The sequence below is a fragment of the Coturnix japonica genome, chromosome 3 (genome assembly GCF_001577835.2).
Source record: "Coturnix japonica isolate 7356 chromosome 3, Coturnix japonica 2.1, whole genome shotgun sequence".
NCBI lineage: Eukaryota > Metazoa > Chordata > Aves > Galliformes > Phasianidae > Coturnix > Coturnix japonica.
Genome location: NC_029518.1, coordinates 14,639,794 through 14,660,202, shown reverse-complemented (window position 1 = coordinate 14,660,202; position 20,409 = coordinate 14,639,794). Strand labels below are relative to the sequence as shown.

Below are 20,409 nucleotides of genomic sequence, written 5' to 3'. Positions count from 1 at the left end.
GATCCACCTCCACTGATGATTCAGAAGAACAGAACTAATGTTTTTGACAAAGCTGAGTAGGACTGAAAAAAAATAAAACTAACTCCTTCAGAGTCAGAAGAAGCTTTGTGCTGGACACTCAGTAAAATCCTACAGAACAGGGGAGCATCCATTAAAGAGGAACCCATACAAAGAACAGCTTATTGGCCACATCTGAACAATATTCTGCAGCTTTGCACAACTAGTAGCAGCTGACTGCCTAAAGATACCTGGCCCCATCCTGATCCACGGATATCAGTCTACCTCACTCAGTAAGAATGACTGAGGTGGTCTTCTACTGCCTTAGAAATTCTTATATGGCCTGATAATATTTAATAGCAGTGCAGCGGTTACTAATGACAACTGAAAGGCACAGGCTTTATAGAGTCTGAACTTGTCTGTCAACTCTCCTGCAAAACACACACTTATGTGGTTTCTGTTCCCAATCGACAGTTTTCCATGTCAAAGGAGCCCACATTTGCACTTCAGAGGACTGGAAATGATTCATAAAGAACAGAACAAAGTCTTGTTCTCTGTTTTTTATTTACAGGATTTAATTCCCTCTTATTTAAACAGCTCAGACTACTAACTGGCCTGGTAAGATAAAATAGCGTTGGCATAAATATGTATAAAATTGCCTTGCAGCCACCTTCAGAACAATTGCCATAATGAAATTACTGCAGTTTGAATTAGATTAGGTCACAGCAGCAGACAAACACAGATAGCTATAATGAGAGGAATAAAAGCCCTGGACTGCAATGACAGCTAGATAAAGATAAGGCAGAAATAGCCCCCAGGGACTGTTATACTGCAGCCACAGAGCAAGACAAGATTGAATGATCCCAGTCCCACCAGAGGGCAGGCACAGCTCTATTCACCCATCACAGGCCATGCAACCTGGCACCAACAGCGAGCCCATTATAGCCAGTAAGTGAACCAGGTTCTCTCACACCAGATAACTGGTAAAAGATTAATGAGATCTTATGTATCTTTGTATATGCAACGTGTGCCCTCTTCAGAGCTTCATGAGTTTGTTATTCTACAGTTAACAACCAGCCTGCTAGTATTGGTGTAAGGTGAAGCATCCATGGTTTCTCATCTCCAGTAGATGGAGCTTTAGGAAAACCTACAGCTGCATGTTATGTTCATGGAATTAGTTACACTGCAGCCTGAACGCCTGCAGAATCTTCCATGCAGCCTCCTTTCTGAAATGAACACCAGTAATATTTCTTTTACCGTGACATTTCACACAAATACATACATTTCCCTCACTTGAGATTCCATAAATTCCTGTAATTGCTGCTGAACCCAACTCTTCAGCCCATCTGACCTTTCTAAAATCACTAACACTGTCTTCATATTTTAGTTTCGCCATTTCAGAGTCTAAACCAAATCCTAGAGCCTTGTAACTGGGAAGGACTGGAAGAGCACCTTGGAAAACACAAGGACTACAAACTAAGCAAACATCAACGGCAGGTGCAGAGCAAACAAGCAGCAAAACAACATACACTGAACTAAAAGCAAGGACTATGGCACTGGACAGGATGTTCTGAGCCACATCACAGACATTGCACAGTGCACAGTACTCATCCCTGTATCCCTAGAAGAACACAGGGACAGGATTGCACTTTTGCTTACACTGGTCTTTCTTTAAACATCACTAGTACCTGCTGTTGAAGATAACACCACTCAAATCTCCACTCTGACCACTTGTACTCACATGCTCAGTATTTTCTGCTTTGGAGACACTACCTGTTGCACTGTGCACCAACTATAACTGACAGATGTGCATAAATTCCAAGTTTGCTAGTGTGAGGCTGCAACACAATGGAAAGCACAAGCAATTACAGCAGAAAGGTCCCAGGCTGCAGCAAGTGAGGATTTGTTCAAAAGCAACAGCCACAGGCACAGAAATAAAGGAAAGAAAGCTGCTTACCTTCAGAAGGCCTCAGGCACACAGGGATCTCCAACAAGATCCTCTTGCCTCCACTGCCAGTCCTTAAATGAGTCTGGGAAGGGGTGAATCCTGGCTCCAGCCCTTCCGGTCACTCAGGAGCATTGCATGCACCTGAGCTTCCCTGGATTGGCCTTGTCCTCCAGGTGTTCAATCACTGATTCAAGCTGTGACTTAGCTTTACTGCTACAAAGGTCTTATCAGTCAGACTCCGACACCTCATGTCTTCTTTGTAGGGTGACTTGATACTTGTAAAGGAACAGCTGGAAGCATTTAAAAGAAATTTCTACCAAATGAAAGGTTTTAGAAGAAAATAACCCCACGCACTTCTGCACACAGGAAAACAAAACCATCACTAAAATATTTTAGTAATGTAAGGGATGAAGAAACACACATTCAGTTTCTAAGCCTTGCTTTGTACAAGTTTATTTGACAATTCAGTATTAGGGCTCTAGATCACACAGCATGCCACAAACAAATCAACATCATCACTGTAGCATGCACTTGACATTTAAAATGGAAAATAACCCTTTACATTTTAAATGGAAAATAACACACAGGTTCCAAATTCTGTGTTCTGCAAGCACTTTTAAAGGAGCTGGGGGTAACACACAAAACACATATTAGCCTCCTTTCTATGTCCTGAGACTCAGTAGCTTGATCAGTATTGCAGCTCAAACTGTCTAAAAAGCAAACCCACAGATCCTCTTATTCTGGGGTAAGGGGCAGTATAAGACAACTCTAAGTAAGTCAGTGTAAACTTCAGATTACAGCAGTAGTTGTACTGCACAACTGTTCCTCAACTTAACCAAACTCCCAAGCTTTCTTTTATGCACAGAACCTGCTCAGATAAGTTCCGTGTGAGAAAAGAACTCCTCATCCCTGTTACAAAAGCATTCCTCTCTACTTGATTTCTGATTATTAATGGTTTAGCAAACCTAGTCTATTTTCACAGAACACAAATTTACTTTAAGACACCGATGTCTAAAAGCAAAGTTGCATGTCCCAGTTTCTTCCCCTGCTTTACAAGTACAGTGCTCAAATTCACCTTAAAATAGTCTGCAAAGAAAAGCACTGGCTTTTTCTCATCCAGGATTTATTTTTGGCTGAATGTTTTTATATAATATACACCTGAAAAAATGATCTACTAAAGAGGTAGAGCTCTTCAGCAACTGCACAGTGCTGAGTTCTTTATTTTGTCATGCAATTCCCTGTATTGCTTTTATGCACAGTGGCACACATTCCATTTTGCTGCTTCATTCAATATTCAACACAACCACGCCACAAAGAGACACTGGGAATTTTAAAGCCTTCAAAGGCACAGAGCTATCCCACCTGAGGGATTGGCCATCACTCCCATGGAGCAGGACAAATTCCCTTCAGCTGAGTATGTGCCCTACTGGATAACCAGCTCTACCCAACATTCTTAGGATTTGAGACATTTCACCAAATACATCCTCCACACATTAGCAATATAAGCTTCCTTATGCCAAAATTCACGCTCTGAATGGTGAGCAGTCAACATTCCCCAGAAGCATTCCCACATCAGCCTTGGAAACTGTCTAGCATCGTTTCTCAGTGGCAGTAAATTAACAGGACTGAGCTCAGTACAGAAGCACACATCTATGATTTGCACCAGCTGAAAAAAAGCGACCAGCCCTCTAAGGCTGGTAGCAAAGGAAATGAGTAACATTACTCACTAGAGGGCAGCCGAAACAAACCAAAACCCCAGTAATTCTCCGAATGGGAGCCACGACCCTCAGCAAGTCAAAAGCAGTTAGGCACAGGTCACCTACATAGAAAGACACAGTTATTCCTAAAGGCACTTGCGATCACAGATCAAACCAAAATGCCTTTAACAAGTGGGAGAATGCTATCACTGTGCAGCCCAAGAATCTTCATAGCAGCACCAAGCATTTTTCTACTACACCTTTGCCTTCACCTTCACATCAAATCAAATAGCAAGATACTGTCTGGGTAGCCTATATCTTTTTGATAAAAATATTTCTATAAGTTTGGCAGTCAGAAATGCAGGTTAATGGGGTTTTCTTTAGCCCAGCTGTGGCTCATTCTCAACATTATTTAAAATATCATTTGTGTTTTGCATTTACAAAACTAATGCAGGCCTCTTAAACGAGACCTTACATAAGACCTTTAGTCTTCTATCTGTCTCTAGCATCTCCAGGAAAAATGATATTTTGGAAAGTTTGCTTCTTTTGATATCAGTGGGAGCCCAAACAGCCACCTGTAATTTCTATACCGTGTAATGAATGAATGCACTGAGTTCACAGAATCACAAACGTAGGCAAAGACTTACAAGATCATCCAATCCAACCATCCACCCATCACCAATAGTTCTCACTAAACCATGACCCTCAACACAACGTCCTAACGTTCCTTGAACACCTCCAGGGTCAGTGATTCCACCACCTCCCTGGGCAGCTCGTTCCACTGCCTGATCACTATTTCAGAGCAGTAGTATTTTCTGACATCCATAAATCTCCCATAGCACAGCTTGAAGCCATTCCCTCTAGTCCTATCACCAATTACATGAGAGAAGAGGCCGACCTCCAGCTCACTACAACCTCCCTTCAGGTCATTATAGAGAGCAATAAGGTCTCCCCTGAGCCTCCTCTTCTCCAGACTGAACATTCCCAGCTCCTTCAGCCTCTCCTCATACGGCCTGTGCTCCAGACCCCTCACCAGCTTTGTTGCCCTTCTTCAAACATGTTCCAGGGCCTCAATGTTTTTCTTGCGGTGAGGGGCCCAAAACTGGACACACTGTTCAGGGCTGAAGTACCCAACAAGTGCCAGCCCCAAAAGGTTACTGCTGACATAAGAAGTACAGCCTGCTCCTTTCGTTTCCAGCTTCTACATCAGCACTTGTGTGCAACTCCCTTACAAAAAAAAAAGCACAAGCCATGCCAGATTTCAGTAAACACAACACGATTCTGCAAGGGATTAAGCAATTCTTGACAGGAAAGAGGATATGGTAAATGGGAAAGAGCATTTAAGGACAAATCACATGTACTGACATTAATGTGACTCCTCAGATGCTAATAAAAGACACAGACAAACCACCGCAAAAGGAAGCGTGTAAACTCAGTAGTTATGTGTAGCATTTTTTTCAGAGAAATCATAATTACCTGTAGAACTGAGCGGTGTGTCAACAGGTTGGGAATTTCTGCTTTCATTAACACAGGCTGCTTGAGGGGGAAGGGGAAAAAAAAAAAAAAAGAAGGAAAAAAACACAATCCAAACAATCCAAAAGCCATGACAGCACTATCCTGTGGTCAGGCCTCCTCTTGATTTTTGCTGCAGCAGCAGTGCCATGAGCTACTCACCACTTCACCCAAGCCTTTCTGGCTCCAGGCCACACACAACTGCAGAACTGCTCTTTGGTTCTGCTCAGCTTTCCCCAGGCCCTCACTAGTAGTTACAAACAACATGTTTTTGAAGGAACAATAACATCAATCAAAAGAACCTTAAGCTTGGCTGCCCACAAGGAAAAAAGCAATTATGTTCTAACATTACTTTTCCAGAAGCCACAGTTCTGGAAAAAGTGTAAGCCCATAAGAAAGACAGGACACGTTGCAGACCTCAGTAGCTTGACACACACCCCTGTTGCTGCCAGCAAGAGTAGCTTCCTCACATCATTGATGTGATCCCCACCTGAGTACCAGTGCCAGCACTAAGGATAGAGCAGGAATAAGAACCAGGGCCAGCTAGGAACACTTGCTGTATGGCAGGGGAAGTCACAGCAGTCCATGGATGGTAACCAAGTAAGTTTGTACTCAAACACAAAGCAAATTGCAAGAACAGAAGTAGTGATTCTGGAGAGGGTAACTAAATGTTGAAAGCCTCTATTTCCCAAACTGATGTTTTTCTAAAAGCCAGCATTTAGACACACACAAGTCTCTCCAATCGCACAGTAAATTATTTTTGTTTCCCCACTCCACCCAGCTGTTCCATCATCATCTTTCTTCTTTTATTGTCTACTACTCCTCTAGTTTCTCTGTTTCATGATGCAACATTTTCCATACATCTCCCCCTTTCATTGGATGACTCTACCTACCCATCCTCTTAAGGACAGATCTTCTTAACTTCTCATAACAAAGAAAAAGACTGACAGAGAAGCTACGTGACATACAAGGAGGCTCAGTCTTTCCCAAGATCAGGAGCTCTCAAAAAAGCCATGCAGACAGACAGGGCTGAGTTCTGACCATGTGTCAGACAGGGATAGTCCCCCACGCACAGCCCCATGTCTGCAGCCTACTCTCTAACCCTTTATTAGGTTGTGAACTTTCCAGGCAAAGACTGTTTCCACCATCCTCATTACACTCTGGTTCTGACAAGACAAGAAAGAGGAACATCTCCGGTGACTTATCCCATTATAAACAGCTTTTATTAGCCATCTTTTAAATATAAAACCAAATCATTGGAGGCCTTTCTCTCATCCTGGTCACTGATGAGTAAGAAGTTTTGCAGGATATTCTTCCCAGTTTAAAGGAAGTTGTAAGGTATTGCTGCAGTATTGTATGCAGTGATGCAGATTAGAAACACCACAGACAGTGAATGTTGGCCTTGATTTTTATTTTTATGTTTTAATTACTTTCCAGCATAGAGGATAAAAAAATGATAGCAAAAAGTTCACAGATCCAATTTAATCTTTTTCAGTCTACCGTTGCACAAACACGTGAACTCACAATAACAATAAACAAACAGTACACATGTGTTACAAGAGTGCAGCCCTCTCTTCCTCACAAATCCTAAAAGCATTAATTTATGCTTAACTTAGACAGCATTATTTCTGCAGGTCTACTCTTCCCTTGCTTAGGGATGCCTACTATCACGAGGTCCTGTTTTCACAGCTAATGGCGACTATCTTCTGCTATTACAAATGACATAGCCTCTCTAGACTTAATAAGACCTATTGCCAATGACTCAGGCACCAGGAACACCACATATTCATTTCCGAATCCTGAGGTTGGGATGGCGCAGCATTTCAGTCAGACTCAAGTCCAGCTCATATGACAGATGTCAGATTTGATAGACTGCACTGTCAGTCTGCTTCTTTACTGAGGAAGCTGTCACATTCCCAGAGACTCAAAGGCCTTTGGGAAATGATTTTGAATCAGAGGAATGCAGGAAGACTCATCATCACGCTGCCCAAGCCCACTGTGGGGTGCAGGCTATAACCACCCCAGGCTGTGTCACAGCAGCGGTACACGATGTCATATGAGAAATAAGCAAAGGAGCTTCCTTTTCCATGGCTGACAGAATTTGCATGCCAAAAAAAATTTGACAGAGGCACAATGCTTTTAGAACACTCCTGCTTTTTCTGCTGCCCTGACCAAACTCAGCTTACTGAGTTGAAGTGTCATCAAAAAAAGAAAGAGTTCAAGGGAGTAAGCACATCGGTTTGATACTGTTATAAAGAGAAAAGAAGGAAGATGTTCAGAGCATGAAATGGGTTTATTGTGATACTTAGTTACTTCACTAATGAACTCTCCCTCCTACAGTGCTCATCCCACTCCTACTGCAAAGTGGTTTTAGGCTGTGAGTGACCTCAAAAAAAGGAGGAGGAAGGAGAGGGCTCATGGGTCTGTTCTGCCTTTCTCAGAATACCTGGATTCCCTCAAAACAGCAGGGATTGCAGAGACAACAAGGAGGCAGGATCCAGCATCACAGCATACCTCAGTGCCAAGATTTAGCAATCTATTCTACGCGTTCATTGCAAACAAATCACCCAATGTTATCATTAGGGCTCAGGGCTGTGTATCTTCATTTCCGCATATGTCATTGCTGCTATCTCTCACACCAGTCTGAGGATTGGTCACAAAGTTCTTCTGTGCTCCCCATTCACCAGTACAATCAAGTCTTCATGCCCCAAGATATACTAAAGAATGTTTGAGCAATTAAGCCACCCTATACATGTTACAGGAACTGTCTCATAGCTCCCAGAATGTCTTCATATCTACAACATTGGGCTTCTGAAATACAAGTAGATAAAAGCCTTCCGGTCTGTCCTACCATCAAGGGAACTTCCCCATTCTCTTCTCACACAAGAGCAGAAAAGGGCTAATGCAGGACATTCTTTGCAGAGGTGGTCACCACTCTTTTTCACAAAAATAAATGCAAAACTTCAAAGCAGATATTATTCCTCCAACAAGATAAGGATCATGGTTTATTAGAGCATCCAGAAGGAGATCTGCGTCATTAGAAACCTAAGATGCATGACTTCCTTGCCTGAGGAAAGCCAAGCAAGGTTTGATATCTACTATTTGCATGTTTCATAACAGGTTCTGGATGACTCGCAATTAGAGGTGAGGACAACCACACATGCATGCCATGAACATCAGCTGAGCAAGATTAGTTTGGTAGATCCCACTGCCTACCTGTTTAGCATGCAAAACAGCAGTATCCTCACTCACATATCTAATTCCAAGCAGATCTCTTTATTCTACAAGGCCAAAATATGCCACCCAGTGCTAGAGAAAGACGTGCTTTTACACTACTTCAAATTCCAAAGCAATCAGAAGTATCATCAGCCTGTGGATTTGCCTTGAAAAACTATCTCATCATGTTATTTGTGATCAAAGTTTTCTTCCCCCCATTACATTACATATAATTACTACAATCCTCCGTCCAGCCAGTATCAATGTATGACAGGAAGTGTCACTGTGCCACTACATTTTGATTTAATGCTTCTTGACATACGTTCAAATTGGTTGGGCTGAAAGGTATAGTAGTCAGAGCATGCTATAATTTCATCTTCTCAGAAATGCTGATGCTCCTACGAATCAGAAGAGGACAGTCTGAAACACTGTTTCTGCAGGAATCAGCTCACCCTCAAGGAAAATGAGGAAAATGCTATTCCCCAAGAGCTGAAAGGAAGCAGCTCTTATCATGCTTGTCTTAACACAAGCAAACATTCACTCTTGTAATACTCAAGTAATAGGTTACAGAGGCCACATCCTGAGCTTTTTGGTAAAAGATACATGATACCAAGAGCACATAAAGAGCTTAACAGGCGAGATTTTTTTTTAAGTTCTTAATGACAATGGTAATTTGAGACAGTATTTCCTCCTGATGCCCAGAGGATTGCTCTGTGGATTTGTTCAAGCAACTTTCTTCCACCAAGATCACACTAAACATGAAGAGACAGTGTTTTTAAAAGCAGAGAACATCCTTTGAACTCCCCTCATATATTCCCTCTACCTACAGTGCATGCTGCATCTATCAGGCTGGAAGAGTAAACTGTGTTTTAAGACAAGGCAGATGCACCACAATCAGACCATTGTTACTCATCCAAATGACACACTGCCTAAAGAGATAATGCACTGGCTAGAGGAAGGTCACGTAAAAGGATAGAGCTGTTACCTGTGAGTGGAGAGGGAAAAGTATCCACAGAACTAAAAAGTTCCTCGCTGCTCTCAGTGCTATGTGGAGACAGAAGGCCCTCTGCTAGGTCACAGATAGAAGGGAGATCCAATATGCTGCTCTCCTCTGAGTGATGACTTGGTGATGTCTCTTCTCCTTCCATGGTCCCACTGTAGATATACAAACCTAGCTCAGCCGAATTTGTTTAGCATGAAAATCTGAGCTGAAAAAATAAAAACACCACACCACCATAGCAACACCAAAAATGACAGACAATAACCCTCAGCCCCGAATTGGATATCCAGGAGCCCACAGACAATCAGATCTCCCTAGAGGGTTCTGAGCAGTACAGAATCAGGCCCCAGTCACTAGCCACCAGGAGCTCACACAACCACTCTGTGCTGCTTTTTCAATACAGAAATACTTTACAGAACATTCTAATTCAGTTCTTGGTCTGAAAAACAAAATAAAGCTATTCAACCATGGGCAAGTGGAAGGTTATATCAAGAGGAGGAGCTGGCACAGCAGAACACTCTGAGGCCAACACTAACATAGGTGGGCTGCTGCAATCCTGGCCCTCTCTGTAGGGGTCTGTATTGGCCTCTTCCCCTGTGTTACAACAGAATTAACAGCATTTGCAGCCATGTGATTATAAGAACCAGACAGATATTCCTAATGGAAACTAATGATTACTTTTTCTCTCTCTTTTTCTTTTTTTCCTTCCTGAAGTACTCCCCTCAGACCAGCTCTGTCAATTGCTCCCACAACTTCACAGTGCATTTTGACCACACAAGGACATTTAAATAGAAGCTACAGCGGTCCTACTCATAGAACTGGTGGGGAGATGTGTTTGTGAGGACAAACAAGACCTCAGCTCAGCCCTGGCCCTTCAGACATGTGGAAGGGACATGCTGTTAGCCCTGGGCCATACCTAGGAACAGCACTGGTATAGGAGCAGTCTTCTGGGACAGATGCCAGGCACAAAGAGCTTGTTGCTGCTTCAGGATTCTCTCCTTCCTTCACGGTTTGCCAGCCTCAGCTCACTGGAATGAAACAAACAGGCCTGTTACATGCTTTGCATCAGCTGAGTGGGCTGACTGGACAGCGTGACCTTTCAAAACACATATGCCACCTCAAGTCAACAGCCAGTCACCACATACATTGCTGTTTGTCAGGGCTGGCACATGGAAAGATTTTTTCTAGGAATCAGAAATAGAACATCTAGTAATGCCCTTGAATCTTCCAACAGTGACGGAGACCTCCTGGAAGGGGCTCAATACACACTAGAAATCAAGCCCACACTTTCTGTACAAGCTCAAAACCCGCGAAGCAAAGGAGCAGGTCACAGGTGAAACCCTTCATTCCTAGGAGCAGTGGGAGCCATGGCTGCAAGCTTTCCCCCTCCTGCTACTGAGGAGAAAATCGGGCTGAAACAAAACGCTGAGTGGAAGGTGATGAGGTGAAGGCCAAAGCACCCCGACCCGCTCACTTTCCCTCCTCCCCCCCCGCAGACATCAGGGAGGCGAGCGGACCCACCACCCCAGCTCCACACGCAGAAGCCGGCGCCGCCATCTTGGCTCGGGGGGCGGCTCCTCCGTGTAGGGGGCGGGGAGAAGAATACGGGGGATAGGACGTGCTGAGGGGGCTAGGGGTGGTGGAATATGTGGGTTAAGGGCGCTGGGGTGGAGGTTGTTGAATGCTAGGGGGGAAAATGGCGACGTGGGAGTGAAGTCTCCGCCGCCAGAAACGCTCTGGCTGTGGGGAACTTGGAAGGTACTGCTGGCTCCTGAACCAGAAAGAAGATGTGGCGGGGAGGAAGGCTGTAATGTTTCTAAGTAGCCTTCTTCAGCTAACTAGCTCCTATTTGTGGTGTCAGGTGGAAATCTTTGGACTTCCCTTTGTTTACTTCTCAAGAAGGGAAGGATCCCGTGCCCTCCTGCTGGGGCAGCACACTTCAGCTACCTCTGCCAGCTCATCTCCAGCCTTCATCTTCACTTCTCACAGGCACTACCAGCACAGGGATTCCACCTGCCTGCAGTGTGCGGGGAAGTCCCTCAGTGTGCACAATGTTCCTTTGAGTTGGTGTGTCACGTCTGAAGTTGGTTAAAGCGAGCCCATGGGCCAAAAAAAACCCGCAGAATTAAGCCTCATTCTTGGTATTTTGTGAAGATAACTGAGATGCACGCATGGGAAAAAGGAAATGCTTTCTGACTATTGCAGCTCTGTCGCAACGGGAGCTCTCAAAGTGTTGACAGTTTCGATACCGGTTTCAAGCTGTACAGTTTCATGTCGCCAAAGCTAATGTGTGTCTGCTAACTTACCACCTTAAAGAGTAATTGAGATGAAAAAAAAAGATCTTGTAATAAACGGCAGGCCTAGGAACTTCATGTTTTTCATTTCTTTCCCACTGTCACACCACAGAGGAGTAACTCTGTCAACAAGACTTCCTGCTTTCACAATAACTAGACATGAAGTTAGTGCATGAAAACGGAACAATAACTGAACAGCTTCAGTTCAGCAGGAAGCACCCAGGGCAGGAGGGATGCAGATGGGGTTCAAACAAGGCTGATTTGTTCCCAATTGGATTGTATAAGTTTGTTCTGTTACTCCCACAACTGAAAGCATGAAAATGCATTTAAATCCATTTTATGTATACATTCTGTTTCCCAGCTCTAGAGACTACTATTAAAACTGATGGAGGATCAGACTGTGCTGGGTTTCTATTGAGAAGCCCTCTCAAGCTCTCCAGACAGCTCTTCATGTGCTTCTGCTCTATACAGACCTCTTGCAGTTATGCCAGGAAAGGGCAAAGGAAGGTCAGAGAAGAGTTCACCACCACCCAGAAAGAGTAAGACAATTGTCATTCTTCAGAAGTTTTTTTCACAGTCATCATCTCTTCGCCTTTAGCTGTGCCCTTTGCTTGCATACCATAGCCTTAAACTGATTGATTTATCCAGCTGTGTTAGCTCATCAGATAAAGGATATTAACAGTGTTCAGGACCACATAAAAACATCGTGTATGTCATGTTTTGCCACATCAAAGCAATCGTTTAAACCAGAAAGCCTCCCTCTAGGGGATCAGTTCCACTTAAACTGAAATATTCCTCCTTGTTATCACTGACTCCAAACAATGATAAATGAGGGGCTAATGGAGTTTGGTGTGGCTTGTTCTACAAAGTTCAGACTGAACTATCACAGTCTAACACATTATCCCCACCCCATAAACTATACTCCAGTACTTCTCTTTGGGACAGGTTAAGGTTTCTAACAGCAAGCAATCTGTAGTGCTAAAAATGGGTCAGCCAAGCATCTGAAAAACTCAGCCTGTGCTGGCCTTCTTTGGCTGTAAAATAAATAATGCTTTTTGCTTCCTCTTTCAGTAATGAGAAGTTTAAGCCTTTTACTTGCTGCAATCAACACCCTAATGTACAGGAAGTTTCAAAGACCAAGTGATATTTCTGCTGTACCACATGCCAACAAATTGACTTCTTTTTTTTTTTTTTTTTTTTTTTTTCCCTCCTGGGAATATGTTGCTATGGAACTGCAAGTGGTATCTGACATTTTAAGGCACCACTTCCAAACTACAAAAAAATAGTTTTCAGTGGCAAAGTTTGGAAAACTGAATGTTCAGGATATTTCAGTACAATCAGGAATGGAAACAAAACCTCTAGAGCACTCAGGGTGTCAGTGTTAGCCTCATTAGGGGCAGCTCAGAGCCTGAAGAGCTTTTACCTATATGAGCCCTTTTATTTCTGATTCATTCCTGAAATCCTCTTCTATTCTATGCACAGGTGGAAACTACAAAACGTAAGAACTAGAGTTTGCAATGTGTGGCTGCCTCACACCCTTTCTGTTCTTCTGTTACAGTACCTGGAAGATCTCTGTTCTTTCCCAACACTTCTGCTTGCCTTGATAGTTCATCACCCTTCCTCATTCACCTCTGCACAGAAACATCCTTTTCACTGCTCCTCTCAGCCCTTTTGCCTTTTGAGGCTCCTCATCACAGTAATTATGGCAATTGCAGATCTGAGTGCCATTTACTCCCAGTGCTTCATGTTCCTCTTTGCCAATACCAGTTGTGACCTCTGAACCAGTGGTTCCTTTGGCATTTCATCCAAATGACCCTTAGCAAAGCTCTCCCTTGCTAAGACAAGATGCCAATAAAAGCCACACTCCTGTCCATTAGCCACTCTGCTGTTCTTGTTCTTTGCTCTCCCTTGGTTTCTGTGACCATCCTTATTGTATTCTGCACTCTCCCTCAGAGTTTCCTTTGGTGCATCCTTGTTGAGGATGCCTTCATCCTGCCATCAGAAGGCTCTCTCTGAGGGAGCCTCTGGTACAAGCACATTCAGTTGCATCCTCCACCAACAGATTCAAGTAAACGATAGACACCGGTATCTGGTTCGGAAACTAGGGAGCCAAACCTATTTCTTACAACCCCCTACCAAATCCTGTCTCCCACCTTTGCTGGAATGAGTGCAGGAAATGTGACTCTTGGCCCCTCCTACTGATGTGGCTTCTTTTCTCTCTTGTGCTACCCACTCTGCATCTTGAAGCAACTTTGAAGGAAAGCTTTTTATGATGCTAACACTATTATTATTCTGCTTAAACTTTTTGTATAGTGTGGGAATACAAGAAGGACTTTACAGAGCAGTTGCTGTGGAGCAGGATAAACAGCATGAGAACCAAGGACACCTCTGGGAGAAGAAAGAACAGCTCGCTGCTTTGGAGGGGGGGGCTTAGGGTTGTTATTGTAGAAGCTTTCCACCAATGAGTGTGTGTGATTTTCGAACACCCTCGTCTGTTTGCTATAAAAGTACGGCTTTTCAGGCAATAAAGGAAGCATGATTTAACTCTATATATAACCAATGTATGTCATGACTTTGGCCGTCTGATCCAATGACAGTACAGTAGATGCAGATGGTGGGTTCTGTGGGGCCTCTTTCCCTCCCAACAAAGGAGCCTTTCTGCATCTTTCTAAGCATAAAACAAAAGCATCATATGAAGGGAAGTTATACACAAAGTACACTGTAGCTACACTCTCATCTTGTACCCAAAGACAACTTGGGGCTGTGTTAAGTAGCATTTGTTTGCTTCTTCCAGATTCCCCCTCCAGAAATGTATTTCTGTATTAGTCTCAGCACCCACACTCTTCCCTTCCATTTCTGTTCCCAGGGCTTTTGTATAATTGTATAAAATCCTGTGCTTTGCAGTTGTGATAGAGAAACATGGGAAAGAGCAGATACATTTGGAGTGACAGTTCTTATGTAGGCTTATCTTTTGTTCTCCATTTGGGGCAAAATAACCCTTTAAGCACTGGTGATCTGATGTTTATCCCATTTCACTCTCATTTTAACTGTATGAACCTAGTGAATTCCAGTCTCTTCTTAGATTCTCTAAACCTTACAATACACAGCAGTCAGCAACAGGACTGTGATTATGCTGGCTAAGTGTGGGTCTGAAGTTCCAGATCCAGAATTTCCAGAGAGCTCCTTGGACACTGGACAGAAACTGTTACAAATGGACCTATATATGTCTATTCACACATAAATATCCCCCAAAGATTTGTCATGTTCTCATGCCTTCAGATCTCCAGGGAATTTCCAAAAGATGCTTCCAGCCTGATTTGAAGTAAATAGTCCCAGGAGCACAGGAAATAAAGATTGGCTTCTTGCCTGGATTTTCCAATGCCTGATGTATTACGGATGTCCAGCCAGAAGTGTCAGCAGCATCATTCACAGCACTTCACTCTTGGTCTCCCTGTGCTCAAGAGCTGAGCCACCTTCACTGCACTTGTACGCTGGTAAGGTCTCTCCTCTGTCCTCTGTAACGGAGTTTTGTTACAGCAAGCACATTAGCTCCAAGACCATTACCTGTTTATCAGGTTAGATCAGAGTTCAAAAGTAACTTGAGATCAGCACGAACACATTGACTTTCTTTCCCTTGCAAGCGAGGCTAAAAGTAAAGAAAAAAGTCATGTGTTTCATCTAAAAGGCTTCTTTCCCAGAAGTGGGGTGATGGTGAATACAGAGAAACCAAAGGGCAGAGAGCAGGGAGTGCTGGAAGATATAGCCCTGTACTTATGCACGGCATTGTCTGCCCTGGCAGTTCTCTCCAGCCCTGGGGAATTTCTAACTAGGTTCTGTAGCTGTCTGCATGTTGTTGTACTTTAATTAACTGAGGCTCTCATTCATAAGACATAAGATTGACAAGGGCTTTTGTATTAATTATACCCATCAATTGTTGGAGAGCATCTTTATGATGCTCTTTTATGATGGAGGCTCCTGACTAATCTGGTTCAGTGCATTTTGATTTGAGGCAGCAGTTTTATTACCTATAATGTCACCTGTTTGGGTGTTGGCTCTTTTAGAGTAGTTACATTGTCATTTTCCTGTGATTTTTATGAGGTTACGGCTGCCAAGGTCTTCAAAAGGTCCATTCAGGAAGTGCTCATTTCCAGTGCCTGAAGTCCAGCTTCCTGTGCTTAGTCCCAGCTAAACAGGACTGAAGACACATCAATTCCCCTGCATGAAAGGGGCACTGAAGAGCTAGACATGTGCTGCTGATAGAAAGTGCCATAAGAATGTTCCAAGCACTGTTAGCTTGTCTCCAGTACTCCAGCTGGTCAAAGCAGGGCTCTTTCCTTATTCAGGGCAGGAGCTGTGAAATGCTCCCAAAGTTCTGAGTTATCTGGGAGGCCCAGCAGTTATCAGTAAAGACTTTTATCATTGCTACTTTTTGCCTTAGGCTATTCATCAGTAAGTGGTTTTGTGCCTTCCTCTTTGAAGCTGCAAGCAGAGCAGCATGGAAGCACAATGGAAATTCTCCCCCAGCCTGGAGATAGAGAGGAAAGCCAAGCTAAACCTGGCAGCAATACATTAATGCATAAACTGATCTTCCCCTCTGTGCAGCAGCTTTGTACTTGTTTGCGAGTGTTCACCTGAGCTGCCCTGATCTTGTGTCACGAACTCTAAGCCATGTTATCATGCAATAAATCTATGTGACCACCTCAGAAAGAGCACCAAGCTATCATGCCCACCTGCTGCTTCAACTCTCACAGCTCCTAAGGGCCACCCTAGTACCAAAAGATTTGAGCCAACAATGTTTTTTCTTTATGGAAAAAGAAATGGAGTTGCGGGCATTAAGTTAGTATTTCTGATGTCCATCTAGTACCAATTATTCTTGACCTCCAGTTCTCACTCCCTACTCATGAGTCAGCTGGAGAAGGCCTTAAATTCCTCACATCCAGCAAAGTGCTTGGTGGATGAGCAGAGAAGAGGCCCTACCCTCTGGCCTTATTTATTACCCAAGGGCAAAGGTAAAGAGCAGGCAGATGCCTGTTCTTTGTCCTTAGTTCCCAGACATAAGCTCTTTAACTGCTTTGAGGGAGAGCTCCCTAATCTCTGTTATTTTTAGATTAGCTGTTCTTAAGAGTTTGCTCGATTCCCACTGTATACCTACTCTGAGGTTTTTGATGCTCCTATTTCTCAGTAGCGGACACTCTGCTGTATCTGTGGTCATATCACTTCAGTTCATATTCTACTTAGCTGGATCACAGTCAGGGTTGGACCTGGGCAGACATGGTAAAAAAACCCCTCAAATTAAAAGAAGAATTAATAAAAATCAAAGTTGTGGTGACTCAGTTACCTGGGAATAGAGTCACTCTCTGGGAATAGGGCCAGCACCCAGGTAGAGACTTCTTTTCAGCACAGTGAGGTGGTGCAATGTAGAATCTTGGCCTCTCAGCACTTTTTAAACCAGGACTTCAGTAGCTGGAATTTGGCTCATGCCTCAGGGCTACGTTATGCTGACATACAGGCAGATATTACTCTTGCACTTTCAACTGGAGTCTCCCCTGAAAAAGCAGGAGAAAACTGCTCGCAAAACTGCATCTCAATAGAAATTTTTTCTCCTCACAGAGAAAACCTCTGCAGATCCCAAGCTCTCAGTTTCACACAAACCTCCCTTCTCAGGGAGCAGCAGCCATCTGCCTCTTCCAAGGAATACCAGAGAGTCCAAACCACACTGCCAGTCACTATGGCTTTGCACTGCAAGGCTGTAAGACCCCACCCAAGGCATCAAAGCCAAATGTTCCCAACTCTAAAGATGACTGAACTGAAAAGAAATGCTGAAGTTTTGGAAGGCAAACATTTAAAAGGAATATCTGGAGTTTTTCAAGTGGCTATTAGAGTTGATAACCATGCAGAATTCATATATAATGAGGTATATATGTCCAACCTGAGAAAGGTACGCTTAGCAGCTTTTTGCTAATCCGCTCAAGTGTGAAAAGCAGGAGTAAACTCTTTGAAAGGGCCAGTAATAGCAGGACAAGGGAAAATGGTTTTAAGTTGAAAGAAGGAAGATTTAGGTTGGATGTCAGGGGGAAGTTCTTCACTAGGAGAGTGGTTAGGCCCTGGAACAGGCTGCCCAGGGAGGTTGTGGATGCCCCGTCCTTGGAGGTGTTCAAGGCCAGGTTGGACGGGGCCGTGGGCAACCTGATCTAGTAAAGGTGTATGTTTGGTGGCCCTGCCAGGCAGGGGGGTTGGAACTACATGATCCTTGAGGTCCCTTCCAACCTGGGTCATTCTGTTGTTCTGTGATTCTGTGATTAGAGCATTAATGGGGAATCCCTCCAAAAAAACTGCCAAAAAGAAAAAATAAAACCTTGGTTATAGTGCAGAAGTCCCAGCAAGTCTTCTTCTTCTGGCCCAAGTTACCCAGGGCTCAGCATAAAAAGCGGAGGCACCTCCCATCACAGTTTGTGCCACAACCCTGAAAGTTTTAAGTCAAAGAGTTCATTCTAAAATGGCAGCACTGGCTCTGGCAAGCAAGCCAAGATACTTACAGTGCGTTTTTGAACTAATCAGTAACTTAACGGACTGACCTAACTTCACTTAGGCCTCCAAATCACTGCTGAAACTTGTTTTTAAACAAAGTTCAGATTCTTCTTATTTTTAATGCAGAAAGCATGTGCTTAAATGGTTTCCACCCAGTAACCATTTTTACTCATGCTGTGATTTCTTATTACTAGAGCCAATGTACCTTTCTTTTTCCATACATCCCACAGTGATAAGTGCTGATTTTCTTCTCAAGGTGGAGTTCTAATACACACACATCAGCACAAGTCACTTGAAGCTGGGAGAGCTCAGCCAGTTCCAAATTTTCCCACACGAAAGTCTGTGATTTTCTTTTCTAGTGTCACAGTATTTTTCACAAAGCAAGCCAGTATGACACTACAATAGGTTAAGAGGCAGAACTGTTACAACCAGGGCATATTCGGCTGTAACTTACAAGGATTAAGCAGGTATTTTCCAAGTTTCCTGCTACATCAATAACTGTTGCAATGTTATACTAAACATTTTTGTGGGATCTGTCACTGAGACTAAGAAATAGCTGCTTCCTTGGACAGCCCCTCCTCCCGTCATTACTGTGTTGCCTCATCAAACCCTGCAGCTCCCAGCACTGCTCAGCAGGTGTGTGCCAAGCACAAACATGGAGGCCAGGCACCAGACCTGGATCTCCACAGAGCTGTAATTGCCATGACTCACATCATTTAATAGCAACGCACCATCAGGACAACCTGGAGCTACAAAATAAAAGCGGTTTCCCATCGCTAGGAAATTAAGCTTGTCATTTTAGAGCACAGCGTGTTTCATTTTACAGAAATTAAGACAGTTACGTGATTCTTGCAAGTTGCAGTGGCAGTGAGTACATCCTTCCTTCCTTCACTTACCCTGCTACCTTCCAGGCCCCATCCACCAGTTTTCCATGAAGAAGATAGCATTAGCAAAGCAAATCTTGTGTCCTCACAATATCCTCATTATTCCCTTAGAAAAACTCCTTGTATCTGGGATAAATTAGGGCAGTTGTTCAGATACTTATGGGAACAAAAGTGCAAAGGGAGATAAACATGAGAAAGATTTGGAGGGGAAATTTGATTTAATGATACAGGTTTTTTTTATGTGAAAGGAATTCCATCTTCCACTTTTCTCATAAACATCATGGCTCATGATGCTTCCCTCCCACTCTTAAACTCTGCATTGGCTGTTGTTTAGCAGTTCCCTGGCAGTACTACAAGTTTCCATAGCAAAGGATGTTAAATGAGAATGTAATCACAAACTCGGGGAACTACTGAGGACTGAAAGGCAACTAAAACAGACACAGACAAGCAGAAAAATGCAAAACATCTATGGAATATCCTGCTCAAAATTTCCTATTATTACAGGGAGACAGTGAAAAATATTCCCTTTAGAAATCCTGCCTAAGTAGAGCAGCCAAAAATCTATGAACCACAGTTAAAACTGACAGATTGGGTTAAAAATCTGAGACCGGGTCAGAAGAAACACCAGGAATAGAAGCCTTACCTGTCCTCTGTATCCACATAAATACCAAATCCATCTAAAGTGATGTGAAAACTGGTGATAATGGGATAAAACTTAAAAATTCATGGGACTTCTCTGCAGAGGTTTAAGTGGAACACTAATGCCATTGGCCATCAGCACTCAAGCTGGCATCAGCTGGCATGATTCATGGCATTCAGTATAAAGAAGGCTTCAGAAATGAATGAAAGCTCTAATTACAACTTCTAATGCCTCTTAAAAGGCTTTCAGTGTAAGAGACCTCTACCTACGTTAGTGGGAGCACATCACTCAATGCAAACTTTAACCCTAATGGAAGCAGAAAGAAGACAGCCACTCTACAGGTAGCAAACGGTCATGTCTCCCTGTGTACCTAAATCGTTTTAATCAAAACTGGGGGGGCAGCAAAAACCTGACTTTTAGGGTTTTTTTAAAAGTAGGAGGTCTAATATTTAGGGGGAGAGACCCCCATCACTGAGAGCTCCTGTGAAGTACAGGTATCCACTCACAGGTATTGCAATATAAATTGGTGCTGGTCTCCAATCCATCTTTACTCAGCACATAAAGAAAACGTGAGATACAATGAGTCAAAAGGAAGAAGACACTTGATGGACTGATCCAGTGAACCAGCCACCCAAGTTTTAAACAAGGGTAGGTTTAACACAAGGTGCTGGCAGAAGGCTGTATCCTCATGTT

At 43.4% G+C, this 20,409-nt stretch overlaps 1 protein-coding gene across 1 annotated transcript in view; it reads right to left on the bottom strand.

The window, feature by feature from the left end:
* The window catches only part of SHLD1 (shieldin complex subunit 1), a 34,485-nt gene extending 23,501 nt beyond the window's left edge, over positions 1-10,984 (bottom strand). The window contains exons 1-3 of the mRNA XM_015857068.1: positions 10,892-10,984; positions 10,287-10,398; positions 9,356-9,525 (exon numbers count right to left, since the gene is read on the bottom strand). Of these exons, the coding sequence (XP_015712554.1) occupies positions 9,356-9,518 (163 nt within the window). The 5' untranslated portion in view covers positions 9,519-9,525; positions 10,287-10,398; positions 10,892-10,984. The remainder of the gene's footprint in view (positions 1-9,355; positions 9,526-10,286; positions 10,399-10,891) is intronic.
* Positions 10,985-20,409: the final 9,425 nt, after the last annotated feature.